Source organism: Scyliorhinus canicula, chromosome 12 (genome assembly GCF_902713615.1).
Source record: "Scyliorhinus canicula chromosome 12, sScyCan1.1, whole genome shotgun sequence".
NCBI lineage: Eukaryota > Metazoa > Chordata > Chondrichthyes > Carcharhiniformes > Scyliorhinidae > Scyliorhinus > Scyliorhinus canicula.
The window spans coordinates 123,236,141-123,251,344 of NC_052157.1; the positions used below are offsets into that span (position 1 = coordinate 123,236,141).

General features: G+C 43.4%; 1 protein-coding gene across 4 annotated transcripts in view; it reads left to right on the top strand.

The window, feature by feature from the left end:
- The window catches only part of LOC119974772 (myeloperoxidase-like), a 52,867-nt gene extending 37,967 nt beyond the window's left edge, over nucleotides 1-14,900 (top strand). For all 4 annotated transcript variants that reach the window (XM_038813988.1, XM_038813989.1, XM_038813991.1 and 1 more), the window contains 6 exons: nucleotides 743-1,001; nucleotides 3,289-3,459; nucleotides 3,772-4,009; nucleotides 5,367-5,572; nucleotides 7,244-7,405; nucleotides 14,278-14,900. In XM_038813988.1, the coding sequence (XP_038669916.1) occupies nucleotides 743-1,001; nucleotides 3,289-3,459; nucleotides 3,772-4,009; nucleotides 5,367-5,572; nucleotides 7,244-7,405; nucleotides 14,278-14,417 (1,176 nt within the window). In that variant the 3' untranslated portion in view covers nucleotides 14,418-14,900. The remainder of the gene's footprint in view (nucleotides 1-742; nucleotides 1,002-3,288; nucleotides 3,460-3,771; nucleotides 4,010-5,366; nucleotides 5,573-7,243; nucleotides 7,406-14,277) is intronic.
- The last annotated feature ends 304 nt before the right edge of the window (nucleotides 14,901-15,204 follow it).

Below are 15,204 nucleotides of genomic sequence, written 5' to 3' on the forward strand. Positions count from 1 at the left end.
GCTGAGTCTAATTCAGCCAGAGTCTGTAACATGAGAGGGTAATGGAATTGGTGGAAAACCTACAGAGGTCGTAGTGCATTTGAAGAAGGTTGTTTTTGTCTTACTGATGTTCATCTGGCGGGAAATGCAAAACTAAGAGAGGTGGTGATAAATTCTCTGTAATTCCATGATCCCATACTTCCAGCTGTAGTATATGTCAAAAAATTAGGGTTGTAATAGAACATACAGTACAGAAGGAAGCCATTCGGCCCATCGGGTCTGCACCGACCCACTTAAGCTCCCACTTCCACCTTATCCCCGTAACCCAAAAGCCCCTCCTAGCCTTTTTGGACACTCAGGGTAATTTAGCATGGCCAATCCACCTAACCTACACGTCTCTGGACTGTGGGAGGAAACCGGAGCACCCGGAGGAAACCCACGCAGACACGGGGCGAACGTGCAGACTCCGCACAGACAGTGACCCAGTGGGGAATAGAACATGGGACCTGGCGCTGTGAAGCCACAGTGCTGTCCACTGTGCCACCACGCTGCCCAAATTATATGGCTGTGCATCCAACCCAATCATCCTGGAGTGTGTCTCCCATTTGAGGGCCTGGGATATGGAATTATAATGAGGAACAAAATAAAAAACATGCGAGAGAAATTAAAGAGAATGAATCAGTCGCGACTACGGCAATGACAAAGGTTAGTCAAGCGTAACTTACAAATGGTTAATAATTACTTTCTGACTTCTTTCTGACAGATTATAAATTATAGGGACTATGTTCCCTTCATAATTGGTAAGGACGCGACAGAGAAATATCTCCCTCAATACCAAGGTTACAATGAGTCGGTTGATCCCAGACTCTCTAATGTCTTCGCTGCAGCTGCAATGCGCTTTGGGCATGTCACGATCCAGCCAATTCTGAAGCGTTATAATGAAAAATACCAGGAGGCCTTGAAGTATCCCAGCATGTTCCTGCACTCCACCTTCTTTGCTCCATGGAATTTAATTGAGGAAGGTATTCAACACTGTCATTCCCTATAAATAGCAGCTTTTCCTACTGTAAAATAACAAACAATTTCAAATATTGATGCACTCTTGTGCTAAATGGTTATGTCAGTGTTGGAATATAGAACAACTTTCCAATTTTAGCTTCCAGAATTAATATGCAGCTCTCCCAGACAGGTTTAATAAATATTAGGCACAGGATGCTAACTGCTTCGATATTGGCCCATCAAGCACTCAGAGAATAGATACAGAAGATATAGAAGATGTAAAGTTCACTTTGCACTGTTACATCAAACACTCATCATGTTACAGTATGAGATAGAAATGTGTGTAGGAAAATCCAAGATCAGAAATGAATCTGTAGTCTCACTAGCAAAATGCTAGTTTTAGTGGCACCTAACCTAAAACCTTCACATAATATAAATAATTATACTTCATGTGATGTGCTCAACAAGTGTCAAAAGTTCATTCGTCCATTAACTAATAGAAGTATAATTGTTACTCTCCATCTTTGTACACTGCCTGATTGGTGGTCTGTTCCATACATGCACTATCAAGTTAGTTAAATCTAAACTATCTGTCAACTTCTTCTCTAAGGAATTTTACACCCCACCCCCCTCCCGAACCGCCTTCGACACTGGGAGTGAGATAGTAGTGGAAGTGGGGGAAGCAGTAAAATTGGCACTGTTGTGTGATACACATAATTGAACATTAACAATTGAAACATTGAATACTACTGATGCCATGGCAGTGTTGCTATGCCCACCATCTACCTGATCCCATGGGTATTTTACCAGTGGCAGTGGAGGTAATGGTTGGCCTGTTTGGCCATGGCCAATAAAAGTCCATCAGAGAGCCTTCCAAGGTATCGATGCTCCCATCATGCTTCCTCTCTCACAACATTGTCCCTCTACCCCTCTGTGCTCTGTCCACACTGACCCCACCTCTCTTGCTGTGGCCTAACAGCTTAACCCCAGCAAGACTGTGGAAGTCCTTTGTCTGGGCTCCATGCCAACACTTCTTCAGGGGACTGTCTGAAATTTCAGCAGTGGCCACCACTCTGGCAGCATCATTGGCTGGCATCTCTCAGAGGTGGGACTTCTTCTCCAATGTAATATATACAAGAATCCAAGTGTGACCATATTCCAACAATTCTCTACAGAATTATTGTCACCTCCTGGGATCCATGTTGTATCCCTTTGGTTATAACTCACAAAGGTGACACCAGCAGTGCCAGGTTATCACCCTGCCCAAAGGGCATGCACCTGGGGGGGGGGGGGGCTCCAATCCCCTGGGAGACCCCCCACAGGTGCCATTCCATCTGGTTCCCGTTTGTGGTCACCAGCACTGAATGGCTTGCGCACAAAGTCTCCGAGGCAAAGGGAATAGATGCCAATAGAAGCCTAAAAATTCAAAATAGATTGTCTCCCTAACTAGAGAAAATAATACATCCAATTCAATCTATCCAAACTTTTCAGAACTTTAACAATAAACTCCACTATCTCTTAATCTCTTCAGTAACAATGGAAATCATCTCAAGTCTATCCTTGTAACTATAGTTTGCCATTCACAATGAAATCTGCTATTCGCTGGGATTTTAATATCCTGTTCCATAAGGGGGCTTCCCAAAACTGCTCACAGTACTCTAATTGTGGCCTGACATTTTTTCTTTAAATCACTCTCATGACTTCACTCACCTTCAGGGAATTAGATTGGACTACCTATCGTGTTTTACTCACTTACACACTTCAATGTCTTTCCATTGAGTTAATGAGTGTGCAGTTTTTCTTGAGTCACTCCCAGAATATATTACCTCCTATTTATCCATATTGAATTAGGACTGATTGCTCTCTGATTAATACAGTTACTCATTAGGGGTCATTTCTTTATCTTCATCATCTGGTCAGTAATCTGGTAGAATGGATCACCATTTATTGTATGATCTACCCCATTTGTATTCCACTAAAATCAATAGAATGATTGAGATATCTATTCCCCCCTCTCACTAGTCACATGTGTTTGCTTATTTTGTCTACTGTTGCCCCTTTTGCACTCCTCACATTTGCTTTATATATAGAGAAACGTGAAATACATCTGCGGGGACCCACCAATAGCCAGACAAAGCACAGGTCAGGTTTGATTGGCAGTTCTGGTCAGTATTACATTATTTCATCAAGTTACAGGGGAAAGTTAAGGAGGTGTCAAGTATGAGAAAAACACACCAATTTGCAATCATTCTACTGCAAAGAAAAATCAAGAATTAAAATGTCATTGAACAGAAGTGTTTTGTCGTTTAGGTGGAGTTGATCCAATCTTTCGGGGCTTGCTGGGTTACCCTGGCAAACTGCAGACCCAAAGCGCCATGATGCCAGATGAACTGCGTGAGAAGCTCTTTGCTGGACAGCATCATATAGCCCTGGACCTGTCTTCCATCAACATACAGCGCTCTCGGGACCATGGACTCCCAGGTAACAGAAGATGACTACAGTGAAGAGCCCGATTTACAAATTCAGCTCTTTCAATCTTGTGCAGTTGATTGTTGATTTTATTGTCTCTTTGGACACTCTGATTATAGATCCATAAAAAACATTCAATATTTGATCAAATAGATCATGTATCACAACTAAGAACTAGATTAAATAAGCTCAATTTGAAAATTATGAAACCCTCAAATTGCAGACTTTGAAATTCAGCTTTATTTTCTTGCGTCAACTTTATCATTTTATTCACCGTAACTCATGAACAGAAGAGTAAACCCCATCTCCCCACTCTGAATCCAGGTTATAATGCTTGGCGAAGGTTCTGTCGACTCTCTGAGTCCCAAAATCTTTTGGATCTTTCTCTCGTCCTTAACAATATGGACCTAGCAACTGATCTCCTCGACTTGTATGGAACTCCAGAAAACATCGACGTGTGGGTGGGAGGAATCTCCGAACCTTTCGTGAAAGGTGGCAGGGTGGGCCCTTTGTTTGCCTGCTTAATAGGGCAGCAATTCAAGAATCTGAGAGATGGAGACAGGTAATAAATGTATGGAGAGTTTCAAGGCAACCCATTTGTGCATCACATTACAGTATTCTTCCTTCAACAGAACAGGTTTTGGCTTCCAAGAGGCCTAAATGCGGTTTCTCAGTTACAAAAACATGGAACACGAGTTGCCATTTCAGACATCTACCTACCCTTACACCTCCATCACTCACCTCACCTCAATCATCACTACATCCAGCTCCCTTGCAACAATAAACTTTTAGGGCAGCCTTTCAACTTTAGCTTCCAGAATTAGCATCATTTCCAAATTATTTCCACCATAATTACAATTTGATGTTTGGCTCATATGCCTTATGGTATTGATGAATATTTGCAATACCCCAACACCGAGCAAAGATGACAGAAATGCAAGCAGAAAATTGTTGACCTAATGAAAAGTTAGCTTCTCTTCCCTGTTCCCTCTCAGATTAGAAAACCATGGGCCTTGGTCCCTGTGTCATGGGCCCGTTTAAAAACAAAGCTCTGGTGAAATATTTATTTTGCCTCAATCCTAATCAGGCCTGAGGCCCACTTGGGCCTGCTTTCATTGGGTTTGGGAAAGTAGCATATTTTCTCTGATCCAGGTCTCAACCTGACAGTTGAGGAGTGTAAACTCCTGACTTAGGAATCCCTTCTTCCAGCCCCATTTACCTGATGCATCAAGGCCTTAGAGTGGTGGCTAGAATTCCAACCCTTACAAGGCCAATACAGGTTCTGTGAACAGAATTTGGCATATTCAAGACCTAGCTGAGTTTAGTGCTGTTCCTGCACACCCATTGCAAATCTATTAGAGGAATTTCCCAGCGTGGTTAGGCTAATTTTATCACTTTATTCTCAATCAAGGTAAATTGACATATTTGAACTGTAAAAGGAACCTTAGCATATCTGAATACATTCTTTATTTATTTAATTCCCACATAATGAGTTCAACATTCCAGTCCCCATCGCCACCGGGCTCATTTAGTCCCATTGAAAGTCAATGGATTTTTGGCTGGGTCGCCTGTGCTGGATTCCACCATAACATGGTTGGAAAATTAAAATGTCTTTTAAGCCCATTCATTAACTGCAGCTGAGACTAGTTCTCAATGCCCATCATTGCTAGCAGCTATAAACCACAAGAAAAGATCAAGAGAGATGTTTAATTGATAATGGTGCCATCCATGTCCCTCAGATATACTTTGCATAAATGAATTACATTGCATAGTTACTGGTGTTAAGTTGGCAATTTGCCCAGTGAAGTCCCACCAGCACTGATATCTATCCGTTTTCCATTGGGATTGGTTGAGTGGTAAATGGAAACCAGGGTATAACACCCTTCTGAATAATCATTTGACTTGCTCTTGTGCTTTAGATTCTGGTGGGAAAATGTGGAGGTTTTTACTGCCAGCCAGCAGCAGGCTCTTCGCCAAATCTCATTCTCCAGATTAATCTGTGATAACACCAGGATTGAAGAAATCCCTCGGGATGTGTTTAGGTACAGACCGTACCCAGAAGGATATGTTGGATGCAATCACATTTCACCATTAGACCTGAGTGCCTGGAAAGAGGAAACCAATGGTATGGCACTCTTGGATATCATTTCCCTGTAGCTAAATTTCCCTGTCCCAGTAACTAACTTATAAGATAATTACACAATGGCCAGTTACTTCCTTGGAGAGACAATCAATGGTAGATTACCACTCTGTAGTGGCTTACCTGCGTTTAAATTTGAAAGGACCTGTCTCCCCTCACCTTCCTGAATCAGGCCGAGTGAGACTGAAGAAGCGAAACACGTCCCTGCTCTAGCGCCAAAGTTCAAAAGGAGCGAAGCAGAGGAGAACGTGCCCCCTTTTTAACGGCACTAGCTGCCATAAGGCAGGTGAGTTTAACGGTCCCATTGAAGGTCCCAGTTGTCGGTGCAACATCGAGGGCCGAAGGGCCTGTACTGCGCTGTATCGTTCTATGAAAGGGAGAAGATAAGTTTCTAAGGTAAGTAAATGAGATGTTGGGGTGGGGTTCTAGACATTGGCAGGGGAGGCTCCGTGGGGGATGGGGTCCTTAGTTGGGTAGAGTCCCTTGGGGGTTGGGGGTGTCCCGTGCGGTGTTTAAAATAGTTAGGCCGAAGTTAGAAATGCTTTTTCCCCTTCTAGCTCTTACAGAGTAACTATGAGTGTAAAACTGGCAGAACCATCCAAGATTAGCGATTTGAATCGCTTTGTCGGATAGTTCACAGAATGGCATAAATATCCTGGGAAGATTAACACTTCCGGACATTTGCTGGGTAAATGCTTGTTTGAAACTTCCAAGAGGGATTCCCCAGTGCATCATTGGGAAATCCCCAAATCCAATACTGGGGAACCAGGGCTCTATGGTCCAATATATTAAAAACCTTGCATTGATGAATTATTCTTTGGGTCACATGCAACCTTTCCCTCTCAGTTAGCAGGTTGCTGGTAACAAGGTTGCTGGTAACATTGGTGGTTCGCTCTTCCTCTGTAATGCTTTGGCTATATCTTTGATGTCCCATTATCCGTCACAATATTCTTCCTCTTCCTCTTCTGTCCTTTCTTAGCCTTACTTGTTCAAATTTAATATTTACAACAGAGCTTTTCTGAAGCATTCATTCGATCCAAAATGTTACTTATGTAGAATGCATTTTAAAAACTTAATTAAGGGATTGATATCGGATTGAAATGCATTAAACTGTCACACGGAATCCCACTTCAGGTAACCAGACCAACTACACTGAGAAAGTTAGCTCCCTGAACCACTTTGAAAGACATCATTCAACTGAGCTCCTTAGAAGTTCAGAATGTTAATTAGCTTTACAAAATCCAATTTCCAATTAATTTTCATCTGCCGTCTTTTTCACCAATATATATATCCCCCAGAAGGAATGGAATACTAATCTACATCTCCTCACCGCAAAGGTTATCTGTCCAAGTCCGAGAAAATAAATTTCCATTTTGTTCTACCTGAACTGACAATTTCTCAGATGAGCACCTCAGAAGCATTGAAGTGTTTAGATTGGAAGAATTAACTCCTTAACTTCAGCAACTCTTACAACTAGGTATTAAAGGACTAAGCTTTGTTAAAATATGCAACAGCGTTTTATATTACAAATCAGCAGTGTCTGCACTTGGAGGGCAAAATTTAGAAATGCATTGTTGTTACACTAGCATTTACTCAAACATTTTCTTTCCATCTACACATCCCTCTCCTGACAGCTTCTGTTTATTCATTTTACAGCTACCCCCTGTGGCTTCATTCCCATTGTCGCTCATGCCCATTTCTCAATCTGTAAATCCTCGGTCAGGTACACCTGTGAGTCAGGATTCAAGCTGGAGGGGCAGGATGTGATAAAATGCCTGAGTGGCAGACAGTGGAACTCTGCACCACCTAGCTGTACAGGTAAGACTTGCTGTTAGGTAATTTTCACATTCTGAATTCTCCCTCCGTGTACCCGAACAGGCGCCAAAATGTGGCGACTTGGTGCTTTTCACAGTAACTTCAATTCAGTGTTAATGTAAGCCGACTTGTGACAATTAAGATTATTAAATTAATTAAGAGCCTGAATCCACCCAGCTGTACAGGTAACAGCCTAAATGCACCTAGCTGTGCAAGTAATAAATATAATATAATAAGCTTTTGTTGTCACAAGTATGAAGTTACTGTGAAAAGCCTCTAGTCGCCACATTCCGGTGGCTGTTCGGGTAAGCTGGTACGGGAAATGAACCCGTGCTGCTGGCTTTGTTCTGCATCACAAACCAGCTTTCTAGCCCACTGAGCTGAACCAGTAAGAGCCTGAATCCACCACTGTACAGCAACTCAATGCACTTAGCTGTGCAGGCAAGAGCCTAAATGCACTTGGCTGTACAGGTAAGAGGTTCAATTCACCTCGCTGTACAGTCAAAGCCTAAATCCAGCACAGTGGTTAGCACTGCTGCCCTCACAGCTCCAGGGTCCCGGTTTCTATTCCAGCCTTGGGTGACTGTGTTGAGTTTTCACTTTTTCCCCCCGTGTCTGCGTGTGTTTCCTCTGTGTGCTCCGGTTTCCTCCCACAGTCCAAAGATGTGCTGGTTAGGTAGACCATGCTAAATGAGCAGCACGGTAGCATAGTGTTAGCACTGTTGCTTCACAGCTCCAGGATCCCAGGTTCGATTCCCGGCTTGGGTTATTGCCTGTGTGGAGTTTGCACGTTTTCCTCGTGTCTGCATGGGTTTCCTCCGGGTGCTCTGGGTTCCTCCCACAAGTCCCGAAAGATGTGCTGTTAGGCAATTTGGACATTCTGAATTCTCCCTCCGTGTACACGAACAGGCGCCGGAGTGTGGCAACGAGGGGCTTTTCATAGTATCTTCATTGCAGTGTTAATGTAACCCTGCTTATGACAATTAAGATTATTATTATTAAATTACCCTTTACTGTACAAAAGGTTGGACGAGATTAGTGGGTTACAGGGATAGGGTACAGACGTGCTAACAAATGGCAATTATCCAGAAACAATTTGCTCACTGATGTCAGGGTGCCCAGCTCCAGACATCATTACAGCTTTGGTCCAAAATCCTGGGGATTGCCATTGACCAGAATCCCATTTTTAAAAAAATCCTTAGCAATTTCCAGTGCAATTTTTGATTTTGTTTTCGTAAATTTAGAGTACCCAATTCATTTTATCCTATTAAGGGGCAATTTAGCGTGATCGATTGTTGCCTTTTTACCCTTTATGTGAACAACAAGCTGTTTCTTATATTGACCAAATGACCACACAACCAGCACGGTAGCACGATGGTCAGCATAAATACTTCACAGCTCCAGGGTCCCAGGTTCGGTTCCCGGCTGGGTCACTGTCTGTGTGGAGTCTGCACATCCTCCCCGTGTGTGTGTGGGTTTCCTCCGGGTGCTCCGGTTTCCTCCCACAGTCCAAAGATGTGCGGGTTAGGTGGATTGGCCATGCTAAATTGCCCGTAGTGTCCTAAAAAGTAAGGTTAAGGGGTGGGGGGTTGTTGGGTTACGGGTATAGGGTGGATACGTAGGTTTGAGTAGGGTGATCATGGCTCGGCACAACATCGAGGGCCGAAGGACCTGTTCTGTGCTGTTCTATGTTCTATAACCAGTATGTTAGCTCGAAAACACAAGACTTGTATCTCTATGCAATAATACACGTGGCTCCGTACTAAACTACAATTAACAACTAAGACGACCATTACTTAAATTTGAGTGACCGGCACTGTGTCAGATAAGGCCTTTATCCGGGTACACGTGGTCGGTTGGAAGTTGTTGGGTTCGTCTCAGCTAGGCTCGCCCTTCAGGATGGTCGCAGGTCCTTGGGCTTGGTTGTTCTGCTACAGTTGGTTGCGCACAGGCCAGTCCCAAAGAGACCGGTCTCCAGTGCGCAGGGCTTTTTATCCTTCGTCTCTTTCGTGCCCTTTTGTGCGGTCCTTACTCCAGGTCCAATGGATCGATAGGGTTTTCGATCACCCTCATCAATCTCAGCCAATTAGGGGGCGGATACCTCGATGGCTGGGTGGGTCCTAGCTATCAATGTCCCAGGCATGTCGGCCTTTCCAAATAAGGGGGGGGGGGGGGGGGGGGGGGGGGGAGTGGCGCCGGTTTGTCTGCTGTCGTTGATAGTCCTTAATGTGAATGCTATTGTGTTGGGGAAAATGGTAATTGATTCTCAATGGATGCAAGTTTCAGCCAAGTCTAGTTTCTTTGCACAATACACAGAGGCTGTGTACCTTCCTGTGTCCCAAATTGACCACAATTCCCATGGTCCTTTGCAGGTGCCCATTTTACATGGCTCCACAATCTACCTACCCGGCACATCTTTTTGGGTTGTGGGAACGAGACCCACGCAAACACGGGGAGAATATGCAAACTTCACATGGACAGTGACCCAGAGCCAGAATCGAACCTGGGACCTCAGTGCCGTGAGGCAGCAATGCTAACCACTCCGCCACCGTGCTGCCCTGCCATTTTGGATTCTAACCCATACAATATACCTCATAGTATCTCCAATTCTTATCTCCAATACCTCAGTACCTCTCAATACTCCTTTTCTAAGGATTAAGAGATCCCACTTTTTAACAACAATAAATCCTAGGCCAAGTTTTACTATTTAGCATCCAGTATCTTACTTCTCATATTTCAAAATTTTCCGGCGAATCATTACTATCAGCTTTGAATAAACCTTTATTCATGTTTGGAATCCCGCAAGAGCCTCACTTTTTTTTTTTACAATCCAGTTGCACAATCCAGCAACATCACAGTTGGTGTTACTATTGGATGGGAATGTCCCAGAATGGAACCCTAGCTCACAAGATTGTAACTTTTGTTTTATAAAACATGGAGGAAGAGTCAAAGGACTGCCTATTCATTTGCAATAATAAAAATATTATACTCCTTCCCCCCTTTTCTTCACAAAGGTATGCAGATTTCCAGGATAACACCCCATTCTGAAACCAAATGGCTGACGCCATTCAATTGATTTCCTATGGATTTATCCGCAAATTCCCCCAGATGATTGTCACATGAGTGTTTCCAAAGAGCACTCTCAAAAAGACAAGCTTTAAAATCTTCTACCAAACAATGCTTTCCAGCAACTATTTTCGTCAAGGACCTGCCTCCAGGTTTTCCAACTCTGCTTTTAATTTCCATTTGTCTTGGATACTTTTACATAAACTCTGAAATCCAGCCATCAATCGCTCCACAATTACTTCAACTAATGCCTCAGAAACTGTTGTACGATATCGCAAACCTTAGAACCACTGCAGATATCTTTCTGGCTTCTCACTAGCCAACTCCTTCTCAGCTCTGACTGTCTTCATTGAACAGTACACTGTTCTAGTTCCAGTTTCTCTTTGTTGCTTTAACTTCTGAATTCTTGAAAACCTCTCTTCATTCCTAGAGTTTCCTCAATAAGCTGTTCTTTGAGTTTATGGCACTGGCTTTCTTAACCATTACTCCATTGTATGGATTTTCTTCCAGAAAAGTGGAGAGCTGCTTACCCTGTCACTTTCTGTCACCAACTGTTATGAATTCAGTTAACCACAATCACAAAAACACACCTACCCTAAAGGTGCCCCGATTGCTTAGTAAAATCTCTTGTCTTCTCCAAGATTTATTTACTTTTCAAGCTGTAAACCTCTCTTGAGCACAATAGAAAGCAAAGCCTCACACATGCAAACAACTTTGCCTGACATAAATCTAATTGGAGTTCTACTCTTCTTACACAAAACATTAAATTAAACCCACTTAAACCTGTACCTTAGTTAACATTACAAATATAGCTAATCTAAAACTACCTCTGCTTTCATGACACTTGTGGGTCCAAAACCCTGAACTCCCTTCCTAACAACAGCATGGGTGTATCTGAACTACAGTGGTTCAAGAAATAGCTCAGCACCACCTTCAAATTGACATGGGCTATAAATTCTGGCTAGTCAATGAAGCTCACAACCCATAAACAAATAAATTGACAAAAACTAATTCTTTAACATCACCAATTCCTAAAAATGGCAATTAAGGGCTATTTCCTTAAAATAACCAACAAAACTGTAGATTAAATAAAGGTTGTGACATACACTGAGGGCAGAGTTTCAAAATACAGAGTTGTCTTATTTGATTGCTCAAATATGCCCTTCCAGAAAATTTCAGAGTTCAGAGCTTTGGACTGAGGAAAATGTAAACCTCACATTGACTCATACGCTCTCTTGCTTATCCAAAGTTAATCACATTTCTACCATGTTTGTTTAAATTGTGTAATTTTTCTAAACTTTTATGCTTTAATCACTAATTTTTCTGAAAGAGGTTTAACTCTATAACAATATGTATGTGCTAAATCCACTAGTGTATTCTCACTTTTTGTTTCAGTGAGTGAAACCCAGTTCCACAACTTCTACACAGGGTTGCAGCTCCATGCTCTGTTACACAGGGTCGCAGCTCCACACTCTGCTACACAGGGTCGCAGTTCCACGCTCTGCTACACAGGGTCGCAGTTCCACGCTCTGCTACACAGGGTCGCAGTTCCACAATCTGCTACACAGGGTTGCAGCTCCACGCTCTGCTACACAGGGTTGCAGTTCCACACTCTGCTACACAGGGTTGCAGTTCCACACTCTGCTACACAGGGTTGCAGTTCCAGACTCTGCTACACAGGGTTGCAGCTCCACACTCTGCTACACAGGGTTGCAGTTCCAGACTCTGCTACACAGGGTTGCAGTTCCACACTCTGCTACACAGGGTTGCAGTTCCAGACTCTGCTACACAGGGTTGCAGCTCCACACTCTGCTACACAGGGTTGCAGCTCCACGCTCTGCTACACAGGGTTGCAGCTCCACGCTCTGCTACACAGGGTCGCAGTTCCACACTCTGCTACACAGGGTTGCAGCTCCACACTCTGCTACACAGGGTTGCAGTTCCACACTCTGCTACACAGGGTTAGGGTCCCACACACTGCTACACAGGGTTGCAGCTCCACACTCTGCTACACAGGGTTGCAGTTCCACACTTTGCTACACAAGGTTGCAGCTCCACACTCTGCTACACAGGGTTGCAGCTCCACACTCTGCTACACAGGGTTGCAGCTCCACACTCTGCTACACAGGGTTGCAGTTCCAGACTCTGCTACACAGGGTTGCAGTTCCACACTCTGCTACACAGGGTTGCAGTTCCACACAGTGCTACACAGGGTTGCAGTTCCACAATCTGCTACACAGGGTTGCAGTTCCACACTCTGCTACACAGGGTTGCAGTTCCACACTCTGCTACACAGGGTTGCAGTTCCACACTCTGCTACACAGGGTTGCAGTTCCACACTCTGCTACACAGGGTTGTAGTTCCAGACTCTGCTACACAGGGTTGCAGCTCCACACTCTGCTACACAGGGTTGCAGTTCCACACTCTGCTACACAGGGTTGCAGTTCCAGACTCTGCTACACAGGGTTGCAGTTCCACACTCTGCTACACAGGGTTGCAGTTCCACACAGTGCTACACAGGGTTGCAGCTCCACACTCTGCTACACAGGGTTGCAGTTCAACACTCTGCTACACAGGGTTGCAGCTTCACACTCTGCTACACAGGGTTGCAGTTCCACAATCTGCTACACAGGGTTGCAGTTCCACAATCTGCTACACAGGGTTAGGGTCCCATACTCTGCTACAGAGAATGATAAATTTGAAATGTTGAAAGGGTTGGGGAAAATGGGTTTGATGGTAGCATCACATAGCATAGTAGAAATGGATGATGATCTATTGAATGTGGAGGCTGGTGAGGTGGATAATGAAGAAGAGGGGAGTAGAGCGGGATGAAAAGAGCAGAAAATAGGCCACGGTGAAGGATGGGCGGTGGAAAGGAGTCCTTGGGTGAAGAAATACAGAGTCACATTGGAATAGCTGCTCTGGAATTTGTTCTTTTGTTATGATATGGCAGGTGGTAATGGCCATGCTAACCAAATCTCAAAGGAAAACTTGGCAAGCTATCACAACAATCTTCAATTTCTACAAAATAAGGGTGCTGAAGTCAGGAATCACAAATTCCAATAACACTTTTGGTGATTTTCAATAGTAAAGTAAAGCATTTATTAATAAAGTAAATTAAATGAAAACTTATACATACAAGATTACATTTACACAGTCAAAAGGTAGTCTTACAGAACATATTTCCAACATATTCTTAGTTGGTTAGATTCAGAAATGATCATCCCTTAGTGTATGCTGCCAGGATCGTAGATGGCCATTACCCCAACACAGCTCCCAACCTTTCCTGAAATATATTTTCCTCTTCCATATTAACCCCACTCTTAGGTCAAATAAAACATAATAACCTTTCACAAGTTTACTTACGACCTTTCCTTAAATTGCAAACTCCTTCTTATCAAATCCTCACTTACCTCCTAATGCAAATGTCTACTTATGTTGTGTTCAGTTGTAGGACATCCAATTTAGCCCATTCACTTCAAAGTCCTGCTTTTCACACCTCGCTCCTTCGATGGTCTCAACTCCATAGGTGCTCAGTCCCCAGCTTAATTCAATTAGTCACATACATAGGATCATATACACATACAAAAGCATTTCCACTGACTTTTTTCGCCACAATTGTCAGAACAGATGGGGCAGGGAAGCTGGGAGAATACATTAGAATCCTTCCAGGAAACAAAGTAGGAGATGTGCCAGATGGTTTTGTGTTATTTCAGATTTCCAGTATCTGCAGTATTTTGTTTTTGTTTGCTGCAGTACATAACAGATTTGAGGGTTGTACGCAATAACATATTACATAATATTTTCAGACGTTTCTGGCCGCTCGGAGGGAATAACTGGCTCAAAAGGAGGTGAAAGTGAACCCGGATCAGCGGAATCCAAAGAAGATACATGGCTTACAGATATTTTCGATGACAGTAATACATCTGGTTCAGGGGTTAGCACTTGAACTACAGGCTAAGGCCTGTAGGTGATGTGCTAAGGTGTGGAGTGGATGGGGATAGGCTTTATCATTCTTTAATGTAAAATATATAAATATAGTTAATGTGTGTTACCTGTCCAGGTGCAGTAGATGGAGTGAGACTTCCCAATCTCTACTCTTTGGCAATACGTTCAATCATTGGACCATAATCATCTGATCCCAGTCCTCATGCTTCTTCTTTAGTTGATCATGAAGTATGAGCAGCAATGACAAGGCAGCATTTATTTCCCATCCATACTTGCCTTGAGAAGGTGGTGGTAAGTGTTCATCCCTTTATCTGACCCGCTTGCAGAAGTTTGATTCCAAACAGTGATGGAGAGAGATGGCTTTGGTCCCTCATGGACTACGGACAATTAATTACCATTACCATGGTGTATGGAGTAGGGTGCCATGTAAAATGTTTTCTCTGAAGATGGTATTCCATTACATGAAATCCACCCACCACTGCCACCCCCCCCTGCCATCCCCCCCCCCCCCCCCCCAAGACTCTACAGAACCATCCAAACCAATAAGGCATTTATGATCCATGAAGCAGAAAACTCAACTCAAGTACAACAGAAGTTTGGGGCTTTCTGGACCGAACATTCCATGATTGCAGTAACCAAGAAATGCTGCGGTTTCAGATATGCTTTCATTTGGATGATTATATGTTAAACTGACAGTTTTGCTATCATGAAGACCATAGATTCTATGCTATTCTATTCATCTTTTGTTTATGATAATTGGCTCTGTGCAAATAGGCTGCTTCACCTGC